This window comes from Muscardinus avellanarius (genome assembly GCF_963383645.1).
Source record: "Muscardinus avellanarius genome assembly, chromosome: 5".
NCBI lineage: Eukaryota > Metazoa > Chordata > Mammalia > Rodentia > Gliridae > Muscardinus > Muscardinus avellanarius.
In genome coordinates, this window is record NC_137790.1 from 79,665,412 (window position 1) to 79,687,320 (window position 21,909).

A 21,909-nucleotide genomic window follows, 5' to 3' on the forward strand; every position below is an offset into this window, starting at 1 on the left:
TCTGGAAAAAGTTTCCAACATATACATATGACTTTTTTTGGTGTAATTTTAAATTTCAAGTTCGGAGTATAATAATCTTGGGATGAATTTTAGTTCTGCAATATTTTAGATCACCTATTCTCATCTATAACAACCCTCATAGTTAAGGCAGGTAAGGGAGAAGTTTAAGAGTGTAAAGTAACCAGTGGAAATTAAATTCAGGAGTACTGTCACATGTTTCCTTTGAATGTATTAAAATAAAATTATACTGGCTAACTAAAGATTCCATTTAACTATGTTTCACCTGGTTTTTAACTCATTTTATTTAGCATGACATGACTATATATATATATATATATTTTTTTTTTTTTTTTTGGTGGTACTGGGGTTCCTGAAAACTCTTCTACCTCCGGGCTACACTCCCAGACCAATTTTTTTATTTGGAAACAGAGGATCGCGAACCTGTGCGATCCTCCTGTCTCCGCCTCCCAAGCGCGGGGATTACAAGCGCGCGCCACCAGGCCCGGCTGACAATATTCTTTTAACTATCCTGTAAACTGTAACAGTATTTTAGCGTTAGAAAAAGGATCTTTTTATATTTAAGCAGCAATAGTAAATTTATCTTAGCTTTTATAACGGCAAACTTAAGAGTATTTTGCTCTTGTTTCCTTCTTAGCATTGTAATTTCAAAATGCACTCATTTGTTTAAGAATATAACTAATTGTCAAATAATATTAACTATAAGGAACAAAAATTTCATTATAAAAATGATTTCTGGTACCGAATATCTGGTAGTTCAGAAAACAACAACAGCAACAAAACCCCTCCATCTTTCATCTGTAGTCTCTATTTCTAAGTTTTAGTGTCACAACTGAATCTCATGCAGTCCAAGATACAAAGGTTCTATCTTTGCTCCTTTCTAATTATCAAGAGAAAGCATAGGATAGAGGATAAGGGGAGACTGGGAACGTGAAGAAACACAAAGAGGAGCCCCAACAGCATTGTATATGCCCAAGAGAAACAAACTTTAAGTTTCCAGAAACAATTGCTTGCTGTCTGGGAGATGCTCAGGCATCAAACAATAAAGAATAGTCAACAGAGGCAAGAGGCCGAGCACGCTGCTGTGATTCCGCTGTGATTCCTTCTCCCTAATCCCTCTGAGCTCTAGTAAAAAGGCCAGCTGTTGCCACCTCGTGTAGGGAGTCGGCAGAACAAATTAACCTTCGGGGTGGGGGCAGCTGAGGATATTGGAAAATTCTAATTTACCAGCCTCTTTGAGAATATCAAATTATACCATTACAATAACTCTGTACAATGGTAACTCAAGTAAAGGAATTTATCATTGTTGATACATTTTATTGGTAAACATAAATACACTGAAACTCGTTAAATTTTTTTTCCACACTCTCAATCTAGCTCAGCAAAAAGCCTAAATTTAGAGTAAGAACTACTTTACTAAGGAATCTGTATTTGAAAATTAGCCAGACTCCAGGACTCTAGGTATGAATGCCCACAGTAAAACTGTCTTAATTTTGGGCAACGTAGATGATGCTCAATTATGGTGGGATTTGATAGAAGATATTTTGGATCCATGTTTACAAGTCATATAAAGAAAATTAACTTTTTGTAATCTGTTTAGTGGCTTCACACACACTTAAAAGTTCCTTTACCTAGATGTTCTATCAAAGTTTTCATATAATTAGAAAGTTTAAATTTCAAAGCTTTTATATTATAGCAAGTACACAGGATGATAGTAAAAATGATGATGGCAATCATCACTAATAGGTATGACTTTCTGACCCACCCCTTTATAAAAGACAATTCTGTATAATTAAATTTTCCAAAGGCTTGAGTTTTTTTCCCCCACTAAAATTATTTCAATATAATCCCAGCATTCGGAAGGCTGAGACAGGAAGACTGTGGTTCACAGATAGTTTCAGCTACTTAGTGAGGCCCTTTGCAACTCAGTGAGACCCTTCTTCAAAATAAAGAATAAAAAATATAGGGTTGGGGGTATAGCTAGGAGGTAGAATGCCCCTGGGTTCCATCCCCAGTACCAGGGGGAAAAAAAAATTAGTTCAGCACAGTAATTAAAAGCCACGTCTTGGCTTCCCCATAATATTTTGTTTCATTTTATCTGTGTTTTTAAGCCTCTATCTCTGTGTCTCTAAATTATGAGAAAAATAACTACCTATTTCAAAAGGTTTTGAGAACTAAGTGAGACTTCATCTCAAGCATTTTCCTGGCACATGAAAAGTATTCAAATATTAATTAAAATTCATAAACAGTTTCAAATTTTGACACAAAATGAAGTTTGTTATAAAAAGGCAAATAATTTTTAGTCTTTTCTTAGAAAGAGAACTCTAAATGATTGTTAGTGTCCCTTTACTTCTTAAGTATCAATGACTCTTTGATTACACAGAGAATAAAAAGTATAACCTGGGCTTTAGTAAACAAGAGTTACTAAAGTTCTAGATGCCAAGTAATTTATAACAATAGGCCAAACACTCACAATAACCTATTAAAAGTTGCTACAATAACCATAGAACAAACAATAAAAGAATTCCATGTTGTACTGAAGAAACTTAGCAACAAATACTACCAGCCATTGTTACCAGGGCCAAGTACAACACTAATCCATTTACTATCATTATGTCCAGTCATTGCCATATATACTAGTGTGTATTAGATATGAATAAGAATATTCAATTTATAATAAAAACTTAAAAGCTAACCTTGAGAGCTGGACATGGTGGTGCACTCCTGTTAGTACTTGGGAGGCTGAGACAGGAAGATCAGTTTCGAGGACACAATTTAGCAAGTAGTGAGACTCTCACCAACCTAGCGAGACACTGTTTCAAAATAAAAATAAAATAGGGCTGGAGTGTAGCTTGGAGGAGGAATGCCCCTGGGTTCAATCCCCACTACTACATAAAGAAACAAAACTAACATTTATTTTATTTATTTTTTTTTATTTTTTGGTGGTACTGGGGTTCCTGGAAGCCCTTCTACCTCCGGGCTACACTCCCAGACCTATTTTTTATACTTTTTTATTTGGAAACAGGGTCTCATAAGCCAGTGCGCGGCTGGCTTCGAACCTGCGCGATCCTCCTGTCTCTGCCTCCCAAGTGCGGGGATTACAAGCATGCGCCACCACGCCCGGCTAACATTTATATTTTACTACCATCAAATGCTCAAATTCAAGTTTTGCTAACTATTCCATTAGTGTACTCTAGACAAAGGGACCCAATTTAGCATCAGATATTGCGTTTAGCATTTATGTCCTTATTTCCGTTTGATCTGGAACAGTTTTCTCATGGTCTTGATGTATTTGAAGATTTAGGCCAATTACTTTAGAGATTATGCCTTAATTAGGGTTTGTCTAATGTACTGCTAGGACTGGATTTAAGGTCTGCATCCTTGGTTAAGAATAATAATAGAAGTGATGTTGGGTTCTCTGCATTACATTCTGTAAAGATGCATATGGTCTTAATTTGACCACTGTTAATATTAGCTTTGACCACTTGATTAAAGCAGTGATGGCCAGGTTTCTCTATTCTACAGTTACTCCTTTTTTTTTCCCTTTTAATTAAGAAGTATTTTCTGTGAATGTGTTTTTGTCATTATAAAAACATCTTATTCATCACTAATTTTATTTATTTGTATAATTACCAATTCATGGATTCCTATTTCATTCAATGAGTTATCATTTTGTTACTGTCATTATTTACTCTGATGCCCACACTGTCTCAGGTTTGGCCTAGCAGAGCCTCCAGAGGGCCTCTGTGTACCACTGATTTGCACACATAACCCTTCACGTGCTTCCTCATTTTCTACCCTAAGATGCAACAGGCTCATGCTGTCCTTTCTCTGAATCTATAAAGAACCTGGTTTCTTCATATCATTCCTCTCCCATGAAACAAGAAGTGAGGTCTCCCCCCATGTTTTTTGCTCTTTCTAGCTCTGGTTTCATTCCACAGCAAATGTGTATAACTTCTTCTATGTGGTATAACTCCTTAAAGGACAGTGAATATCCAAAGTAATGAAATTATTTAAAACCAGGTAAGTTTTAAGATCAGCAAAAATATGAATGTATTAAAACTTCAATGTCTACATTGTTCTAATCTTCACTATTTTCAAATTAAAATAAAAACCTCTTAATTGTCTCTTTCAACTAAACTCTACTAATGAACACACTACCCTCCAAAAGAATATGATCTATTAGAAACTTTGGTCCATATAATACAGTAGTGACTATTAAACTTGGAAAGTTTTCTGGCTGAAAGGATCTATGCTTGGGTATATCCAAGAAAACCCTGAGTCAGACTAAAGGTGTGTGTGTGTGTGTGTGTGTGTGTGTGTGTGTGTGTGTGTGTGTGTGTGTGTGTTGGGGAGTTGGCAGCATGGTTCAGTGTGTATCTGTGCTGGGGGCAACTGAATACATGGAGCACAAGACTGAAGAGGATGTTTCCCAGAATGTGTGGTCTGACTTCAGGTGGAAAAAGGATCTACACGTGAAGTGGATTGATGAGGGACAGGAAGGATGAGAAGGGGAGATGCCTGGCAAAAGCAGGAAAGCAGGAGCTCAGCACAAAGGACTGCTTGAAGAAGAGCAGCCTGGAATAGGACATCAGAGCCTAGACAAAGTGAAGTATTGGGACAGGGTGAGACACTGTGGTGGTCTGCTGTGAGGTAATTAAAAGTTTAAGCTGGGTGAAAAGAACATTTTTGCAACAAGTCTGATTATATCTAAAAGGAATGATCAAAATAAATACAGTAAGGATACTAGTAGCCAGGTTTTTCACCATCAAAAGGGAGTTACAAATATAGAAAGTGGGAAAAACCAGAACTTTGTAGAGATGGATTAAAATTGGATATATAAGAATCAACTCATGGTTTCCAACATATTCATATATATTAGGAACCCAGATGTAAATGTGTATATGTGAATCTACATGTGCACACACACAAAAAAAATTTTTTCAATTTATTCCCTAGCTCTCTACTGAGAAGTCCTGGGAACTGTGATATTCCAATAATAATGGCATACCTAGTTCTCAGATCATGATTTCTAAGTACCATTCTCAAGAAAAATGAAACTAAATTTTTTTTTTTTTTAAACAATACTAGGGATGGAACCCAGGGGCATTCTACCTCCAAGCTACACCCCCAACCCTATTTTTTACTCTTTTATTTTGAAACAAGGTCTCACTAAGTTGCAGAGGACTTTACTAAGTAGCTGAGGCTGGCTGAGAACCTGCAATCCTCCTGCCTCAGCCTCTCAAGTACTGGGATTACAAGCATGGACCACCACACCCTGCAGCCTGAAACATTGTTTCAGGTAAAGGACAATATTGAGACAAGTAAAACTTGAGGGGGTCTGAGAATTAGTTATAGTAATGTATCAGTGTTAACATTTTGATTTTGGTAAGTACTAGGAGAAAATCTTTGTTTTTATAAATCAGCAACTTAATCTCATGGTTCAGTGAAAAGTTTCTTGTAGCTAGATACTAATAATTTCTCTGTAAGTTTAAGAGTAAATGGATGAACCAATCAATGGAAATGAGAAGGGGAACAAAGGTAAGCAGAGGATAGGAGGAGCTACTTACTGAGGTCTTCGGCCAGTTGAACTCGTTTACCAGTAAGTAATTTAACTTTCTTTTCACTGTCTTCAGCGAAATCTTCCAATACCTCTTTAACATTTTTCTCTAATCGCCTAACTGCTCAAAGTCAATTAAAAAAAAAAAAACCAAAAAACAAACAAGAAGCATAATTTTTATGAATGTATAGTTTGAAAAAATAACCATGTTATCAACAGTAAGTCCTTATTATCAGTGTGTTAAATATATTCTTAAGTTCATACTTAGTTACAGAGAGAATCTCTACTATTATCTAGTACTTTTATCAGCATGAAATTAATATCCTCAGGGAATAATAACGGAAGTATAGATTTCTCAAAAAAATAAGTAATGTTTAGGATCCCATTTCTATTGGGATTTTTATATAATGGAGGTAGAAACGCAGTATGTTCTATCTCCTATCATTTTTAATTATAATTGCTTTAATAATATTTTTTAAAAAATCCCATTTTCATCTTTTCTAATCTACCTTTTAGGGAAATATCTTGGCATTCTTTTATTAAAAATGTCACAGCAATCTCAATGTGGTTTACCTTCAGTGTTTGTAAGTTGTTGCCTTAAAGTATTTGCAGTGATAGCAAGCATGCGCTGTATTCGCCAAAACAAGACGACATCATTGCATTCCAGCTAAAATATTAGGTAATTAACAGACAAAAATTAAAAGTGTAAACCATGATCATAAATACATAACTGTCAAAGTCAATATTTACATCCTAAGCCTTAATAAAAATATTTATGTTATATACTCTTCTTGTAGATACGTTACAGATTTTTTCAACATAGATGCATGAAATCCGGCATGATTTCTGTTCTATAAGCCCTCACATCTATATAGCTTTAATTCCAATGAAAAAGCAAATAAACTTTAAGTAAGAAGTTTTATATATAAGTAAAAATTCATAGCATATACCCTCAATTTATATTTAGTTTCAGTTAGCAACCATGCAGATCTAAATTATGTCCTCAGATTAACCTCTTTTGAGTATGCATTTAAACCATTTTTATAATTTAGCTATATATAAAAATAAATTGACTTTTTGTTTAGAAAAAAGTTTATTCTGTAGAGAGGGTTTATCATTAATATTATGCAAAAAAACTTGCCACTTTTACAGAGGTGCACTTAAATACAAAATGTATTTGAAACTGCTGAAAACAAAATAAAAACATTTTTGAGGTCTCAAATAAGAACATTTTCAAAAGAATACTCAAAAGCCTTTTTTACGTATGAAAAGGTTCAAAATATATTAGTTTGCTGCCACCTATGGGTTACTTTGTAGAATGTGACACTAAACTGCTAGTTAGTCCAAGAACTATAAATCATTTAAAACAAGTTTTTAGTGATATCAAGAAAAAATTATGATGCATGAAAAATGCACAATAAAAATTGTTTTTCTAAAGTATTTACACTAAGCAAATGGACAGTTATGTTATCTATTCACATACACACTATCATGTATAGAAAAAGTTGAGTAGAAGTACATAAAAATGTTAATTAAAATTACTTCTATGTTAGGGGAGTATAAATGATTATTTTCTTTTATATTTTTATAGGCACTGGGAATTATATGCACGGAAGATGTAGTTATTCCTAAAGTGGCAAGTTATCTTAGAAGAGACGAGTTAATATCCTTTATGAATTTCATATTTTTTCTAGATAATCAAAATTAATACTAAAAATACTTAAAATTAATATAAAACTACAGTTTACTTTTATACATCTTTAAACAACTATTGCTAAAAACTATTTCCCTCTTGTTTTAGGGAACTTTACCTCAGAATCTACAAAATGCCTTTGGTAGTAATAGAAGCCTCTTCGACAAAGGTTACAATGGTTTAGAGCTGTTTTTAAGAAATGTCTTCTATAAACTTGATGCCAAGTATCCTTAATCTAAATTAAGAAAACAAAAACCAAACAGTTATTGTACACTCATAATGTTGATTAACTGCACTCTGAGAAGTTATACAGAAATTTTATTTTAAAAGCCATAGCAAGTCGAGCCTGGTGGTACATGCCTGTAATCTCAGTATTTGGAAGTTTGAGACAGAAATAGCACAGGTTTGAGGGCAGGAACTTAGTGAGTTCAAAATAAAAATAAAATAAAACTGGGGTGTAGTTCAGAGGTAGAATGCCCCTGGATTCAATCCTCAGTACCACCACCACCAAAGAAAAAAAAAAAAAAAAAAAAAAAAAAAGAAACGGCAATGTTGTTTTTCTATGAACCCCCTTTATCTACTTTATTGTTTTTCTTAAGCCAAAGATTAGGATTACTAGCTTTTTTACTTCAAAATTTGTAAGGTTTTAACAAGCATTACTGTTCTATTTAATCACTTTGCAGAGTTAGATAAGCTCCCAGTTAGATATTAAAAACAGACAAATGAACAAACAAACAGAAACAGGCAAAAAGAGGTTGAAAGCTTATTGTAAGGACAGAATTAAGACCAAGATCTGGTCTCAGATTATGTCCATCAACCCAGCAATACTTCTGGGTTGAAGTATTCAACTTCTGGTTGAATACTTCTGGGTTGAAGAAAGCAACACTTCCTTTCTAACTTTTCATTTCATTGCTACTGTATCAGTAGGATCAATACCATTTTATTACTACATAATAGTAGTTTTTTCACATCTATTATCTTTTTTGAGCATAACAAGAATATAGCTACGTAGATAGAATAAATATTATCAATACTACTTGACAGAAGAGAAACAAGGACTCACACATAATTACCAAAGATAATGATACTAGTAATAGAACTGTATTAAATTCACATTTCCTGGCATCCAATATTCTTATTGTAGCAATTCTTATTGTATCCAATATTCTTATTGCTCTACAATACTGTATTAAATGACTGTATTAAAGTGTCATTTGAAAAAAACTGAGATTTTCTTGCTGACAGAAAGTAAGATATACATTATCCTTAGATAAAAGCAAAAGCATCCAGAATGTTGGGGGTCAGAAGTGTTTCATTGACTGGAGCTTTGTGGATTTTGTAGCATTTGCACATACCATAATGAGATATCTTGTGGGCAGGAGGACCCCAAGTCTAAACATACAATTCTTTTATATTTCACATATATCCTACATACACAGGCTGAAGGCAACTGTATATATTTTTAGTGCACTTGCATTTGACTAAAACTAGTCACATGAGGCCTGATGTAGCGCTTTCTTCTTGTGACATCAAGCTGGCACTAGAAAAAAGTTTTAGATTTTGAAGCTTTTCAGACTTCTGAGTTATTTTATTTTACTTTTATTTTTTGGTGATAATGGGGATTGAACCCAGGGGAATTCTACCTCTGAGCTATATGCCTTACCAACTTTTTACACTTTATTTTGAAACAGGGTCTCACCAAATTGCAGAGGGCCTAAGTAGCTGAGGCTGGCCGAGAACCTGCAATTCTCCTGTCTCAGCCTCCCAAGTACTGGGATTACAAGCATGCACCAACACGCTCAGCTCCAGACTTTTGAATTAGGGATGCTTAACCTGTACAACTTTTTGTTAATAACAGCTAGAACATTCAATGTGGGTAAATTAAATCTATATCCGACTAAAAATTGTATGTTCAATTTATAAATAATGTGAGATATATAATAGTTAACTGTTTAGACTTTGCCTAGTTTTCCTTTCTTGTTGTGATCTCTGATAGAACTTAAAGTGAGTATATTTATTCCTCAAGTACATTCGGGAGGTGGAGACCAGAGTACCATGGTTCTCAGACAGCCTCAGCTACTTAGTGAGGCCCTTTGCAACTGAGACCCTGTTTCAAAAAATAAAAAGACTAAACAATAGGACTGGGGGTGTAGTTCAGAGGTAGACTGCCCCTGGGTTCTATTCTTAGTACTGCAAAAAAAAAAAAAAAAAAAAAAAAAATCTATGGATGGTTCTGAATTTTTTTGTGATTGCATTCCTACTAGATTTACTTTTCTAAGTGGCCTTCACTTAAGCTAATAATCAAATGTGCATTTGAATCCTTAACTAACTACTAAGGAGAAGGAAATGTAGCCTAGAAACAGTGTTTTAAAAATAATTTGTCACAGATAAACATTATGAAGATAAGCAAAAAGTAGTATAAAGTATAGCTGGTATTTTTCCTTATCCAATTCAGTAAAAACTTAACATTCCTACTTTTTCTAAATCTACTAATATCTTATTGAGTTACATTTGCCTGTAAGTACATATATACACAATTATACACACACACATACTCATATATAAACAAGCCATATTTAAACTGAAATTCTATTTTTCAGAAACATCATGATATGGTGCAAAGGTCTGGGTCAGTTTTATCCCTTTTGCCAAAACTACTGAACTTGCCCAAGTAAATTCAATTTTCTTTTTTTTTTTTTTGTGGTGCTAGAGATTGAACGAGGAGCATTCTACTTTTGAGCTACATCCTCGGCCCTATTTTTTGGGGGAGGGGATTGAGGATTGAAATCAGGGGTATTCTACCTCTGAGCTACATCCCCAACCCTCTTTTTTTCTTTCTTTCTTTCCTTCTTTCTCTCTTTCTTTCTCTCTTTCTTTATTTTATTTTATTTTATTTTTTTGCAGGTCTGGGGATGGAACCCAGGGGCATTTGACCTCCAAGCTACACCCCCTGCCCTATTTTTTATTCTTTGTTTTGAAACCGGGTCTCACTGAGTTGCAGAGGTCTCACTAAGTAGCTGAGGCTGTCTGTGAACCGCGATCCTCCGGTCTCAGCCTCCCAAATGCTGGGATTACAAGCGTGCGCCACCACGCCCGGCTTTTTTCTTTATTTTGAAACAGGGTCTCACTAAATTGCCAAGGACCTCACTAAGCTGAGGCTGGTTGTGAACCTGCGATCCTTCTGTCTCAGCCTCCCAAGTCCTGGGATTTCAAGTGTGCCACCATGCCTGGCTTATTTCTTATTTTGAAATAAATTCTTATTAAGTTACTAAAGTTGGTCTTGAACTTGTAATCCTCCTGTCTCAACCTCCCATGTACAAGGATAACAGATGTCTGTCATCATGCCTGGTTTCAATTTTCTAAACCTCAATTTCCCTATCTACAGGTTACCCTTTAAAAGGCAATACTGAAAATAAATTTTTACTCTTCACACAAGATAACTGTTTTCATGTCAGAAAATGTACAAATGATCAAAGTAAAATTAAGCACTTAGATAGCCAAGTAATAAATTAGAAGTAGTAACACTGTATTGCAAGAAACAATGAATAGAAAAGCAGACTCATGGCTTTCAACAGTAATTATTACCAAGCTTGGATCTACTTCTACTCCTCGGGATTCAAGGTTCTTTCGGACTGTGGTTATCTCATCACTTGCAAGATAAGCGGGATGCTCCTCATTACATTTCAACATCTTCTCCAATTCATTCTTCGTTTCATTGTGAACACACTAAAATGTTTAAAAGAGGACTGTGTTGAGATGGTTCATGTAATTGGGCACTTGTAGAAACAGAGTCCTGATTTCAATATTGTAAAATATTACTGTACAATAAGTAACAAAAGCTGGATCATAACTAAGAACAAAGAGCACAGTATCCTACTTTGTGGCCTATGAATACAGAGCAACTGGCCTGATGAAAGGGGGAAATATAGGAATTAGACCCATTCATTTCATTTTACTTTTCCCCGCAATGTTTTGTTCTTCAAGTTCCATCACCAGGTAGCTTACTTTCTTTCCTTCTTGACCTTAGGGTATAATTTGGGTATAGGAAAAAGTAAACTAAATATATGAGAAAAAAAGATGTTCTATAAATGCCTACAAGGACTCTCACCTCTTGGCGTGTTTCTTTTCTGATAAACTAAATACAATATGTATAGTTTGATTTTTTTTTTACAAGCCTTTCATTAAAAATCATACTTAAGACTGCTTTTATGAGGTACCTATCCCTTTTCAATTCACTTTTGGTCTCTCTTCTATAAATGTTCATAAATCTCACCAGAGGATAAAAATATATATACACAAGTGTAAGTTTGAAAACAAGACTTATTGTGCATGAAATTAGATTTATCTTGTCGATTTTAATCCTTCACTCAAAACTGTTTAAGTTGGGCGTGGTGGCGCATGCTTGTAATCCCAGCATTTGGGAGGCTTAGACAGGAAGGTTGTGCAGGTTCAAAGCCAGCCTCAGCTACTTAGTGAGGCCCTTTGCAACTCAGTGAGACCCTGTTTCAAAATAAAGAATAAAAAATAGGGTTGGAGTGTCACTCAGAGGTAGAATGCCCCTGGGTTTCATCCCCAGTACTTTAAAAAAAATAACTGTTTAAAAGGAATTTATAACTGTAAACAAGTTACTACAATAGAACTTTGACACAAACCAAAGATTCTATACCACAGCTACAGAATCTAAGTACTTAAAAAATAACACTTAAATGCAACTATTTAGTTTGCAAATGGAAATATCAATTAATATTCTCTGAAGATATAAGACTTTAGGAGAAATATTATTATTTGTGGTACTGAGGGTGAAACTCAGGAGCTTTTCTACCTTGGGGCAATATTCCCAGACCTATCTTATACTTTATTTGGAAAGAGGGTCTCACTAAGTTGCTGAGAGCCTCACTAAGTAGCTGAGGCTGGCTTTGAACCTGTGCAATCCTCCTGTTTTAGCCTCCCAAGAGCTGGGATTACAAGCGTGCGCCACCACGCCCAGCCTGGATAAATATTATTTAATAAAAAGAAATTTCACTGTTTGCTTAAACATCTCTACTCAGTTTGAGGTAGGGAGGAATCTCTGATAATGGTGTCTCCCCAACTCACCTTATATTGTGTTTTCTTTTTTTTTTTTTTTTTTTTGTGGTACTGGGGTGGAACCCAAAGGCTTTCTACCTCTGGGCTATACTCCCAGACCTATTTTCTATTTTATTTGGAAACAGGGTCTCACTAAGTTGCTGAGAGCCTCACTAAGTAGCTGAGGCTGACATCAAACCTGTGTGATCCTCCTGTCTCAGCCTCCCAAGCACGGGGATTACAAGCGTGTGCCACCATGCCCGGCCCTACATTGTGTTTTCACTTCTACCTTCCCAGCCATCACCATTCCACGGCTGCCATGACACTCAGCCTTCAAAAAAGAACTTCTCTTTCCTCCTCCCTGACCATCAGTTCAGCTCAGACAAGGTAAGAATGCTTCAAAGAGTAGGATTTTCCTAGAAAACCCGGGAAAAAGTAACAAAAAAAAGCAAAATAGTTTTTTATTTTATTTTTAATTTTGGTACTGGGGAAGGAACAAGGGCATTCTATCTCTGAGCTATACCCTCAACCCTATTTTTTTTATTCTTTATTTTAAAACAGGGTCTCACTGTGTTGCAAAGAGCATCACTGAGTAGTTGAGGCTGGCTAAAAACCATGATCCTCCTGTCTCAGCCTCCCAAATGCTGGGCTTATAAGTGTGCACCACGCCTGACTGCAAAATAGTTTTCCCAGCACAAATTTCTCTTTATCACAGGACAATCTTAAATTTCTTTTCCTGCTAAATCTTGTCACTCAAAAGAACAAAGAACTGTTACACAGCTACCTAAATTTGGATATTCTCAACCTCTTCTATAATCTGCTTTTCACTGTAAACTCCAAGTATAAGGTCTGGAACAGCAGTTTTCAGCTAGGAGTGCAAAGGACAGAAAGTTACAGAAAGACATTTTGACTCTGTGAGTCTGACATGATGCTCATCTTTTGAAGGAGAAAACAAAACATAAACACACTTACCTTTGTGATTCTGAAGTCCCTCCTCTATCCCAAATTATGGCCTCTGTTCTACAGTCACCCTGAGTCTTACACATGCTACCCTGACATCTTGGGGAAAGAAGGCTCTTTCTGGTGTTTCCAGATTTTCCTTCTAGGCTTACCAACTTTTACATTGACCTCAAAACAAATTCTGCTTCTCTTCAAGAAAAATAGAATTATTTCTCTCCAAGTGTGTATAGCCAAAACATATTTATCACAAGTTGTGGAGGCAACTCAGCAACAATGCTGAGATCACTGTTGATTGTTCTGGAGACTGGGACCAATTTCACTACACCTTGAAGACCAGATACTGTTTTCCTCTTTAGTTTATCTGTCTCACAACAGTTCTTTTTAATCAATGCCTCTTCCTTTTTCAAAGTGAGAAGCCTCTGATGGATCCCCCAGACATTCTTGTGATAGACCTCTTTCTCTTGGCCCATGTGTATGACAGAGATAACACGCACAATCCAATCACCAAGTCTTTCCACTTCCCCCAGTTTCTCTGTAGGTTCTTAATGACTCATTACCCACAAAAGTCTTAACAGAAAAAAAAAAAAAAAAAGAGAGAGAAGAGGAAGACTATTTTCTTCCTATCTGGAGTCAAGTTGAGATATATTACAGAAGGCTAAATATGGGAAAATTAGAAAATAGGCATTGATTATATACTCCAATTAACTGTTTAAATAAAACAAATACACACAAACAAAAGAATATGTCCTTTGGTAATTTTTCATTCTATTTCCTCTCCCAATTTTTTCACTTTTGGGTCTCCTTTTCTCTAAGTGGACTTAAAAAACAGAAATAGAGACCAGAAAGTGGACTGGTTGCCACCTCTTTTTCTAATTCATTACTACATTCATTTATATATTTAGATTCTATATTCTGTGTGGACTCTTTCATTTAAGGAATGAATGTAAGAATGAGACAGTAGTGTAAGACTGAATGCTAGACAAGAAAATAAACTAAGAAGAAAGAAGAAATAAAGAGGGGGTAGAAGAGAGGATGAGGACTTTAATGCCTTAAATATTTTCCTTCAATTTACAAATTTTTAGCTATTTATACTTAGGCTTTATCATTTAGTTTTAGTATTTATTAAAGGAACAAATTCTACAATTTTACTTCCTGTCTGAATTCATCTTTATTTTGCTAACATAGAAACAAAAAATACAAAGAAAATAATCTCAGTACACTTCTAACAGAAAAATCCAGAAGTAATAGAAAACATGGATACAAATCACTATATTCTTTTTCCTAATCACATTCATTGTAAATCTTCTGAAAGCCTTTTCATTTTTCTTCTGTTCATCACTTTATTTTTTTTCAAATAGAGTTGAAATGAACAAAGTAACCAACACAAAAGGGGCGTGTTTCATCTCCCCTTTCTTTCAATAACACAGCTACTTCTTCATTTTTTTTTTTTTTTTTGGTGGTACTGGGGGTGGAACCCAGGGGCTTTCTACCTCCGGGCTATACTCCCAGACCCATTTATCTTTTATTAGAAACAGGGTCTCACTAAGTTGCTGAGAGCCTCACTAAGTAGCTGAGGCTGGCTTCGAACCTGCACAATCCTCCTGTCTCAGCCTCCCAAGCGCGGGGATTACAAGCATGCGCCACCACGCCCGGCTACTTCTTCATTTTTTAAGACAATTTCTTATTGAGATTATCCTTAATTCTAAAAATTCATTATATTTTAGGAAGGCTAACATAAAATATTTGAAATTCTTAAGATTCACCTAGAGCCATAAAAGATTATATTTTAATGCCTGAATTAACAAAATTCAAAACTCTGTCATTATAAAACCATAGCTTTATTTATTTTTACCTGTTCTTGGGTCCGATTCTTCCAATATAACCACCTCTTTTTCCAATCTGGACCTATCATGTTTTCAATTGCATTTTCAGCTAAAAAAAAAAAATTAAATCATCAACAATGTCACCACTTACCAAGGACATAAATTATATCTAATGGTCTTACCTTAACTATATAAGGGTTATAACAATTTGAAATCCATTGAAATAAAAATGATTGATATGGCATACATATAAGAAGTTATGTTTAAAACCTATGAAAAGCTCAATTGCTTACAGAGCATAGCAGCAAGCGTCAATATTCTGAACAACAGCTCTTCAGAGTATGAGTACATATATATCATGTATCCAATTTATTTAATAATCTTAGTAATCACAAAGCAGTTGATTGAAACATTCCCAAAATAATATTCAACTGTATTAATAACAAAGACCTTGAAATGTTCTATTTTCACAAGTGTTCACTGAAGCTGGAGGACAGCTTCACTACTGCAAATGCTCAGAATTCAATAACCTGTGTTCCTACTTACTATCCTTGAGACGAGCCTGAAGAGCCTCTTCCATGAAATAAATAGCCGCATCCCACTGCTGTTTGTCAGATATGGACCGATCTTCCAAAGCATTGTGCTGAATAACCCTCTGAAATGGCAAAGAAAGAAAGTGCTAATCTGACTTATGTCTCTTCATTTCAGTAATTTTATTTAAGCTGACAGGTTAGCAAACATTCAAATTAAGAGATATATTTAAAAGAACACAAAAGTGCATTACTCTCATAAATATGCAGGAGTTTCTTTTATTTGCCTGCTTATTTGCCAAATTTCTTTCTGAAACATAAACAATAGTAATTCTCTTCTGACACAGATTTTTTTTTGGTGGTACTGGGGTTCCTGGAAACCCTTCTACTTCCGGGATACACTCCCGGACCTATTTTTATATATTTTTTTTTATTTGGAAACAGGGTTTCTTAAGCCAGAAAGGCTGGCTTCAAACCTGCATGATCCTCCTATCTCCGCCTCCCAAGCGCGGGGATTATAAGCATGCACCAGTATGCCCGGCTTCTGACATAGATTTTAAAAAAGTTAACTGGAGACGGGGTAAAGGCAGGGTTGGTATGTTACAAATTTAACTACATAAATGCAATATTCAGAATCCTAACATTCAAAGTTAATAATTCAGAACATCTTTTCCTCTTTTTTGTTGCTGTATAAACTATGCATTAGTATTTTCAAAATTATAGAGGAAAAAATTAATAACCATAATCTCACTGTTGATAGCAATAAAAATAGTAATAGGGTAAATGCTTAAAAGGTCTAAATAATAATGTTAGCTATTTATTAAACTGAAAATTAGCTTCCAAATTTTGTAACTTTTGAATGAATGAATGAAAATAGCACCATTCTCACAGAAAGACAGTCTTTTTTCCTGGAAGCCCTTCTACCTCTGGGCTACACTCCCAGACCTATTTTTTTTTTTTTTTGAATACAGGGTCTCTTAAGCTAGCGCGACTGGCTTCGAACCTGCGCGATCCTCCTGTCTCTGCTTCCCAAGTGTGGGGATTACATGTGTGCACCAACACGCCCGGCTGATAGTCTTTAAGATTAACATAGTTTTCAACTATGAAGGCAAATATTTCATCAAAACAAAATTGTAATTACAATTGCCTTATAGTAAGGTATGTACCTTCTAGAAAAATGCTCAATTCTTTCATTCAATAGTAAGTCATGATTCTAAGCGGAGCAAGTACTTAATAAAGGTTTGATTATGGTGGCAAATACCAGACGGTGGTCTGGAGTTATGCTTTGTAGTTAGACAGGCAGGCCTTAAATCCCAGCTCTACCAGTGACAATAAATGGACTGCCTAAGATGATGTCAAATAATGCTTGCAAAATACCTAGTAGATGATCTCCTGGCACATCAGCAAGCATTCAATACATTACAGTGCTATGGTTTTAGACTCAATTATCTATAGATAGGCCCATGTGATGGCTAATGGATGACAATTTGTGGAAGTTTATGGGAGCCTATTTACTACAAAGCTGAACGTTTTTTCTGAAATGATAGTCAAGCAATAAATACCGAAGGGTGACTTTTGAAAAGCAGAAATCTGTGAAAGAGCAGGTTACAGATAATATATTTATTTCCTTGTTTTATCATTTTAAATTAAGAATACAGTTTCAATATTCACATAAAATGTTCTCTTAAGAAAGGACATCAATTTGAAGCTGGGCATGGTGGTGCACGCTTGTAATCCCAACAATTGGGAGGCTGAGACTGGAGGATTGTGGTTCACAGACAGCCTCAGCTACTTAGCGAGCCCCTTCACAACTCAGTGAGACCATGTTTCAAAAAAATAAAAAGACTAAAAAATAGGGCTGGGGGTGTAGCTTGAAGGTAGAATGCCCCTGGGTTCCATCCCCAGTACCACACACACAAAAGAAGTCATATAAAAATAACACTGCTATCCTAATTAAATAAATTATGTTGACATACCAAGCTGTCCTCTGCAAAGTCATTCCACTTGTGGCGTTTTATACTTTCTTCTTTAACAGCCTCTTTGAGTTTATCAAATATGTCGTCATGTTCTTTTCCTTTGGGTTCTGTCATGAAGCGGGAAAATTCTTCTTGTAGGGTCTCCCAAGCAACCTAAAGTTATTTAAAAGAAGCAGGCTGTATTTATATTACATATCTGAATATATAACATGAAAAATAATATAAGAATTCAAGCCAAACAGATGTGATAAATCAGCTTATCAGAAAATAGGAAAGTACATTAAGAAAAAGGCAGCAAATTAAACTGTGGTCCAGACCTAGATTTCACAACTAGTGGTGGGAAGAAAACCTTGGGCTCCTGACATGTTTTGCTAGACAAGCACAGTATTTTAAATATTTTAATATTAGTTGCTAACATTTAAAAGTTGATCAACTTCATATAAGTATATTTTGGCTTCTTTGGAACCAGTACACCCGCATTCCCACAAGACACCACCTGGTGGAGCTGGCACCTCCTCCTGCAGATGAAGTAGATATTCTAGGCCTGTCACAACATAGTTCACTTATTTTTTTCAACCTGTAAGACATCTTAGTTTACCTTCCACATCATACAAAGTTTAAAATTTTTTTTACTGAGTCAGTCACCTTCATACTTTTGCCTTTAATCAACGATCTGAAACAAAGCATTAGTTCTTTCGAACAGTTATTATTAAACTCTGTGTTACAATAAGCTTCTAATTATCTGAATGGTACAAGAAAGATCACAGGGTCAAAAATAATTAAGAACTAAATCTACTTATGATTAAGTGTGCTTTTAAATGTATTTTATATTTATCCCATCCTCATGTTAAACATAAAGAAATTACGGCAAAGCCGGGTGTGGTGGCACAGGCTTATAATCCCCACGCTTGGGAGGTGGAGACAGGAGGATCGTGCTGGCTCGAAGCCAGCCCTGCTGGCTTAAGAGACCCTGTTTCCAAATAAAAAAATATAAAATAGGTCTGGGAGTGTAGCCCAGAGGTAGAAGGGTTTCCAGGAACCCCAGTGCCACAAAAATAAATAAATAAAATAAATAAATAAATAAATAAATAAATAAATAAATAAATAAATTACGGCATAAAGACAGGTGACTGTCCAAGATGACACAGGGAGTGATGGGATGAGCACTAACACTCTTGCTTCCTGAGCCTCACCAGATCCATGTCTTTCAACTGCACTGATGGCTGAGAGTAGAAAGTGGCAGGGTGTTTTTATGACCACTTTCATTGTTTGAGTCTTAGTTATGAAAATATCATATCACGGGGATGGAGCCCAGAAAATTGTTAGGGTCAGTAGTAAGGAGAGGTATGAAGTGGTGATAGCAGTTCTCCAATTATTCTGGGGGTAAATGTGTTGAGAATCAACAAGGTTGAGCAACAAGCAACTTGGAGCAAAGCTGTGAGAGTTCCTGGAAGGAAAGGCTTGAGGTAACTGAGACAGAGGTAAGAAGTTAGAACTGGAACAGGACAGGAGAGCAGGGAAGCCATGCAGAGGAATTAAAACTGATACTCTGTTTCTAAGGTAGGTATGAAAAACAACCTTTCTTTTAATAACACTGACTTTAATTTTGTGAGCAGCCTCCACAAGGCACAGGACACACTCTTAGGTAGAACAATCACTCTTCATAAACAAATGTGGAGGCCTGAGCAACCTGGATAATATTGATCATAATAGTAGCAGCTGTATTTCCAGAGTACTTACTATGGGCCAGGTATTATCTAAGATTTTTACATATATGAATTCATTTAGTCCTTGTAAACGCTATGAGATAGGCAACATTGTCATTCCTAGTTTTCAGATGAGGAAACAGAAAGGTTAAACAACTAGCTCAAAGATCACTATTAAGTGGTAGAGCCAAGATACACAGGTAACTAAAATAGATTCCTTAAGGTACTTTCTTATAATTCCGGTCTAATCTTTTTTTTTTTTTTTTGGGTGGTACTGGGGTTCCTGGAAACCCTTCTACTTCCGGGCTACACTCCCAGACCTATTTTTGTATTTTTTTATTTGGAAACAGGGTCTCTTAAGCCAGCGCGGCTGGCTTTGAACCTGCGCGATCCTCCTGTCTCCACCTCCCAAGCGCGGAGATTACAAGTGTGAGCCACCACACCCGGCAATTCTAGTCTAATTTGAACTAAGAAAATGATTATATAATTATAATTGAGTCAAATCAAGTGTCAATCCATTAAGTATTTTCCTTATGGAGCCTCCACAGAAGTTCAAGATATTTCATATTCAAGCAAGTTTTGCTGATTTTATTAAATGTTATCCTTGGAAGAAGAACCAACACTACCCCAAGTAGTAAAATTTTTTTTAACAGTAGTAGTAGTAGCTGGTAGCAACGTTAAGGTTAGTCCCAACAGAGAGATGAAAGAGAAAGCATAAATGGAGTATAAAGGCCAAAATGAAAGACAGTGGCTGTGATGAGAATAAAACCTAGAATTCACAGCTCCTACTCCCTTCAGATAATGCTTCTTACCCATTTAATTAAATTATATCCTAACCTCTACTGCTTTATTAGGAAGCTGTTTATCAGTCCACTGTTTAAGCTTGATATCCACTGTAGTGTTAAAAGTTCCAGAATTCATGGTTTGTGCAGCTGGAAGGTAGATGTTTTCAATCACATGAGTTGATACTCTTTCCCACAAAGACTGCTGGAGGATTTCCTCCCTGAAATTTAAAAAAAAAAAGCTTCAAGAACACTGAATCTAAATAGAATATCACATTTTTTAAAATGGCATGATTGAGCTGAGATATAGCTCAGTGGTAGATTACTTGCCTAGCAGGTAATTAACCCTGGGCTCAATCCCCAGTGTCAAAAAGACTCTCCCCACAGAGCAAAAAAAAACACTCCTGCTTGATTAAAGTAAAACTTACAATTGTACATACTTAAAGTTTTAATAGGCTTCGACATGTGTAGACAAATGGAAATTATGCAATCAAGATAATAAACATACCCGTCATCCCCAAAGTTGCAACCATTCTATGTGCTCTATCAGTCTAATTAATTTGTATTGTCTAGAATTTCATAAAAATGCAATCATACAGCCTGTATGTTCTTTGTCGATCTTCTTTTACTCAATATATTTATTTGTAAATTCATCATGCTGTGTATATTAATATTTCACCTCTTTTATTACCGAGTAGGATTTCATTGCATGAATCTGTTTCTCCATCCACCTGCTGCTTGACACTTGGGCTATTTTCAGTTGTTGACACTACATATACAGCATATACAGCTATAATTGGCATTATATTTATAAACCTTTTGTATAGATAGATATATGATTTCATTCCTCTTGGGTAAATATCTAAGAGTAGAATGGCTGGATCATGTGATAATATATATCTATATCTATCTATCTATCTATCTATCTATCTATATACACACATATATTTAACTTTTTAAGATACTACCAGATTATGTTCCAAAATTATATTATGAATAGCAGAGAATCAGAGTTTTGGATCTTCTACATCCTTGCCCACAATTGTTAGGATCAGCCATTACTTTTAGTTACTGTAGTAGGTTTATCTCATTGTAGTTTGCACTTCTATAATAACTATTAATTCTGGGCATCTTTTATGTGTATTTGTCTAGTAATAAATACTTTATATTTGTTTACTGTGGAGTCTAAGACTAAAACACTTTTTATAAAATTTTTACAACACCACATCACAAAGCATGGAGATATTATAGAATATTGCCAGATAAATTATTTCAATACATTATGATTAAGAAAATATAAAAGATACACAATCAGTTTGAAAATTCTGCCTTAAAATATATCTTTTAGGAACACAGATCTCTAAATTAGAAAAAGACAACACTTCAATTAAGAAAAAAATTGAAATCTCAAGAAAATATTTGGCTCACTGAACAAAGATCTACTGTAATAGAATACTACAATGTAAAAAACCCAAAAATTCAAATCCAAAACCAAAACTAACCAAACCAACCAACCACATTGCTTATCATGTGGTCAGTCTTAAGCAAAACCTCAACCTTGCAAGATGCAGCCACAAAGCTCACTGTAGCAGAAACATCCCTGCTGTCCAAAAGTGAAGCAATGCGCTTAGCTGCTGCTTTGTCCTGGCTGACTCAAGTCTTTGTTCAGTACAACCAGAAAAGAATATGAGAGGACATATCACACTGAGTTAATGACGTAGAACGGATGAACTTAGGGAGCAAGATGGAAGAAACGGAAGGTAACTCAGATACCATTTTAAACACAAACTCAACAAG

The 21,909-nt window shown here is 35.4% G+C and overlaps 1 protein-coding gene across 8 annotated transcripts in view; it reads right to left on the bottom strand.

The window, feature by feature from the left end:
- Positions 1-21,909, bottom strand: part of OPA1 (OPA1 mitochondrial dynamin like GTPase) — a gene marked incomplete at both ends in the record, with an annotated part of 97,072 nt that overhangs the window by 23,321 nt on the left and 51,842 nt on the right. For all 8 annotated transcript variants that reach the window (XM_080695629.1, XM_080695626.1, XM_080695628.1 and 5 more), the window contains 8 exons: positions 5,589-5,699; positions 6,152-6,245; positions 7,390-7,506; positions 10,857-10,997; positions 15,148-15,227; positions 15,665-15,773; positions 17,625-17,777; positions 20,168-20,333. In XM_080695629.1, the coding sequence (XP_080551755.1) occupies positions 5,589-5,699; positions 6,152-6,245; positions 7,390-7,506; positions 10,857-10,997; positions 15,148-15,227; positions 15,665-15,773; positions 17,625-17,777; positions 20,168-20,333 (971 nt within the window). The remainder of the gene's footprint in view (positions 1-5,588; positions 5,700-6,151; positions 6,246-7,389; positions 7,507-10,856; positions 10,998-15,147; positions 15,228-15,664; positions 15,774-17,624; positions 17,778-20,167; positions 20,334-21,909) is intronic.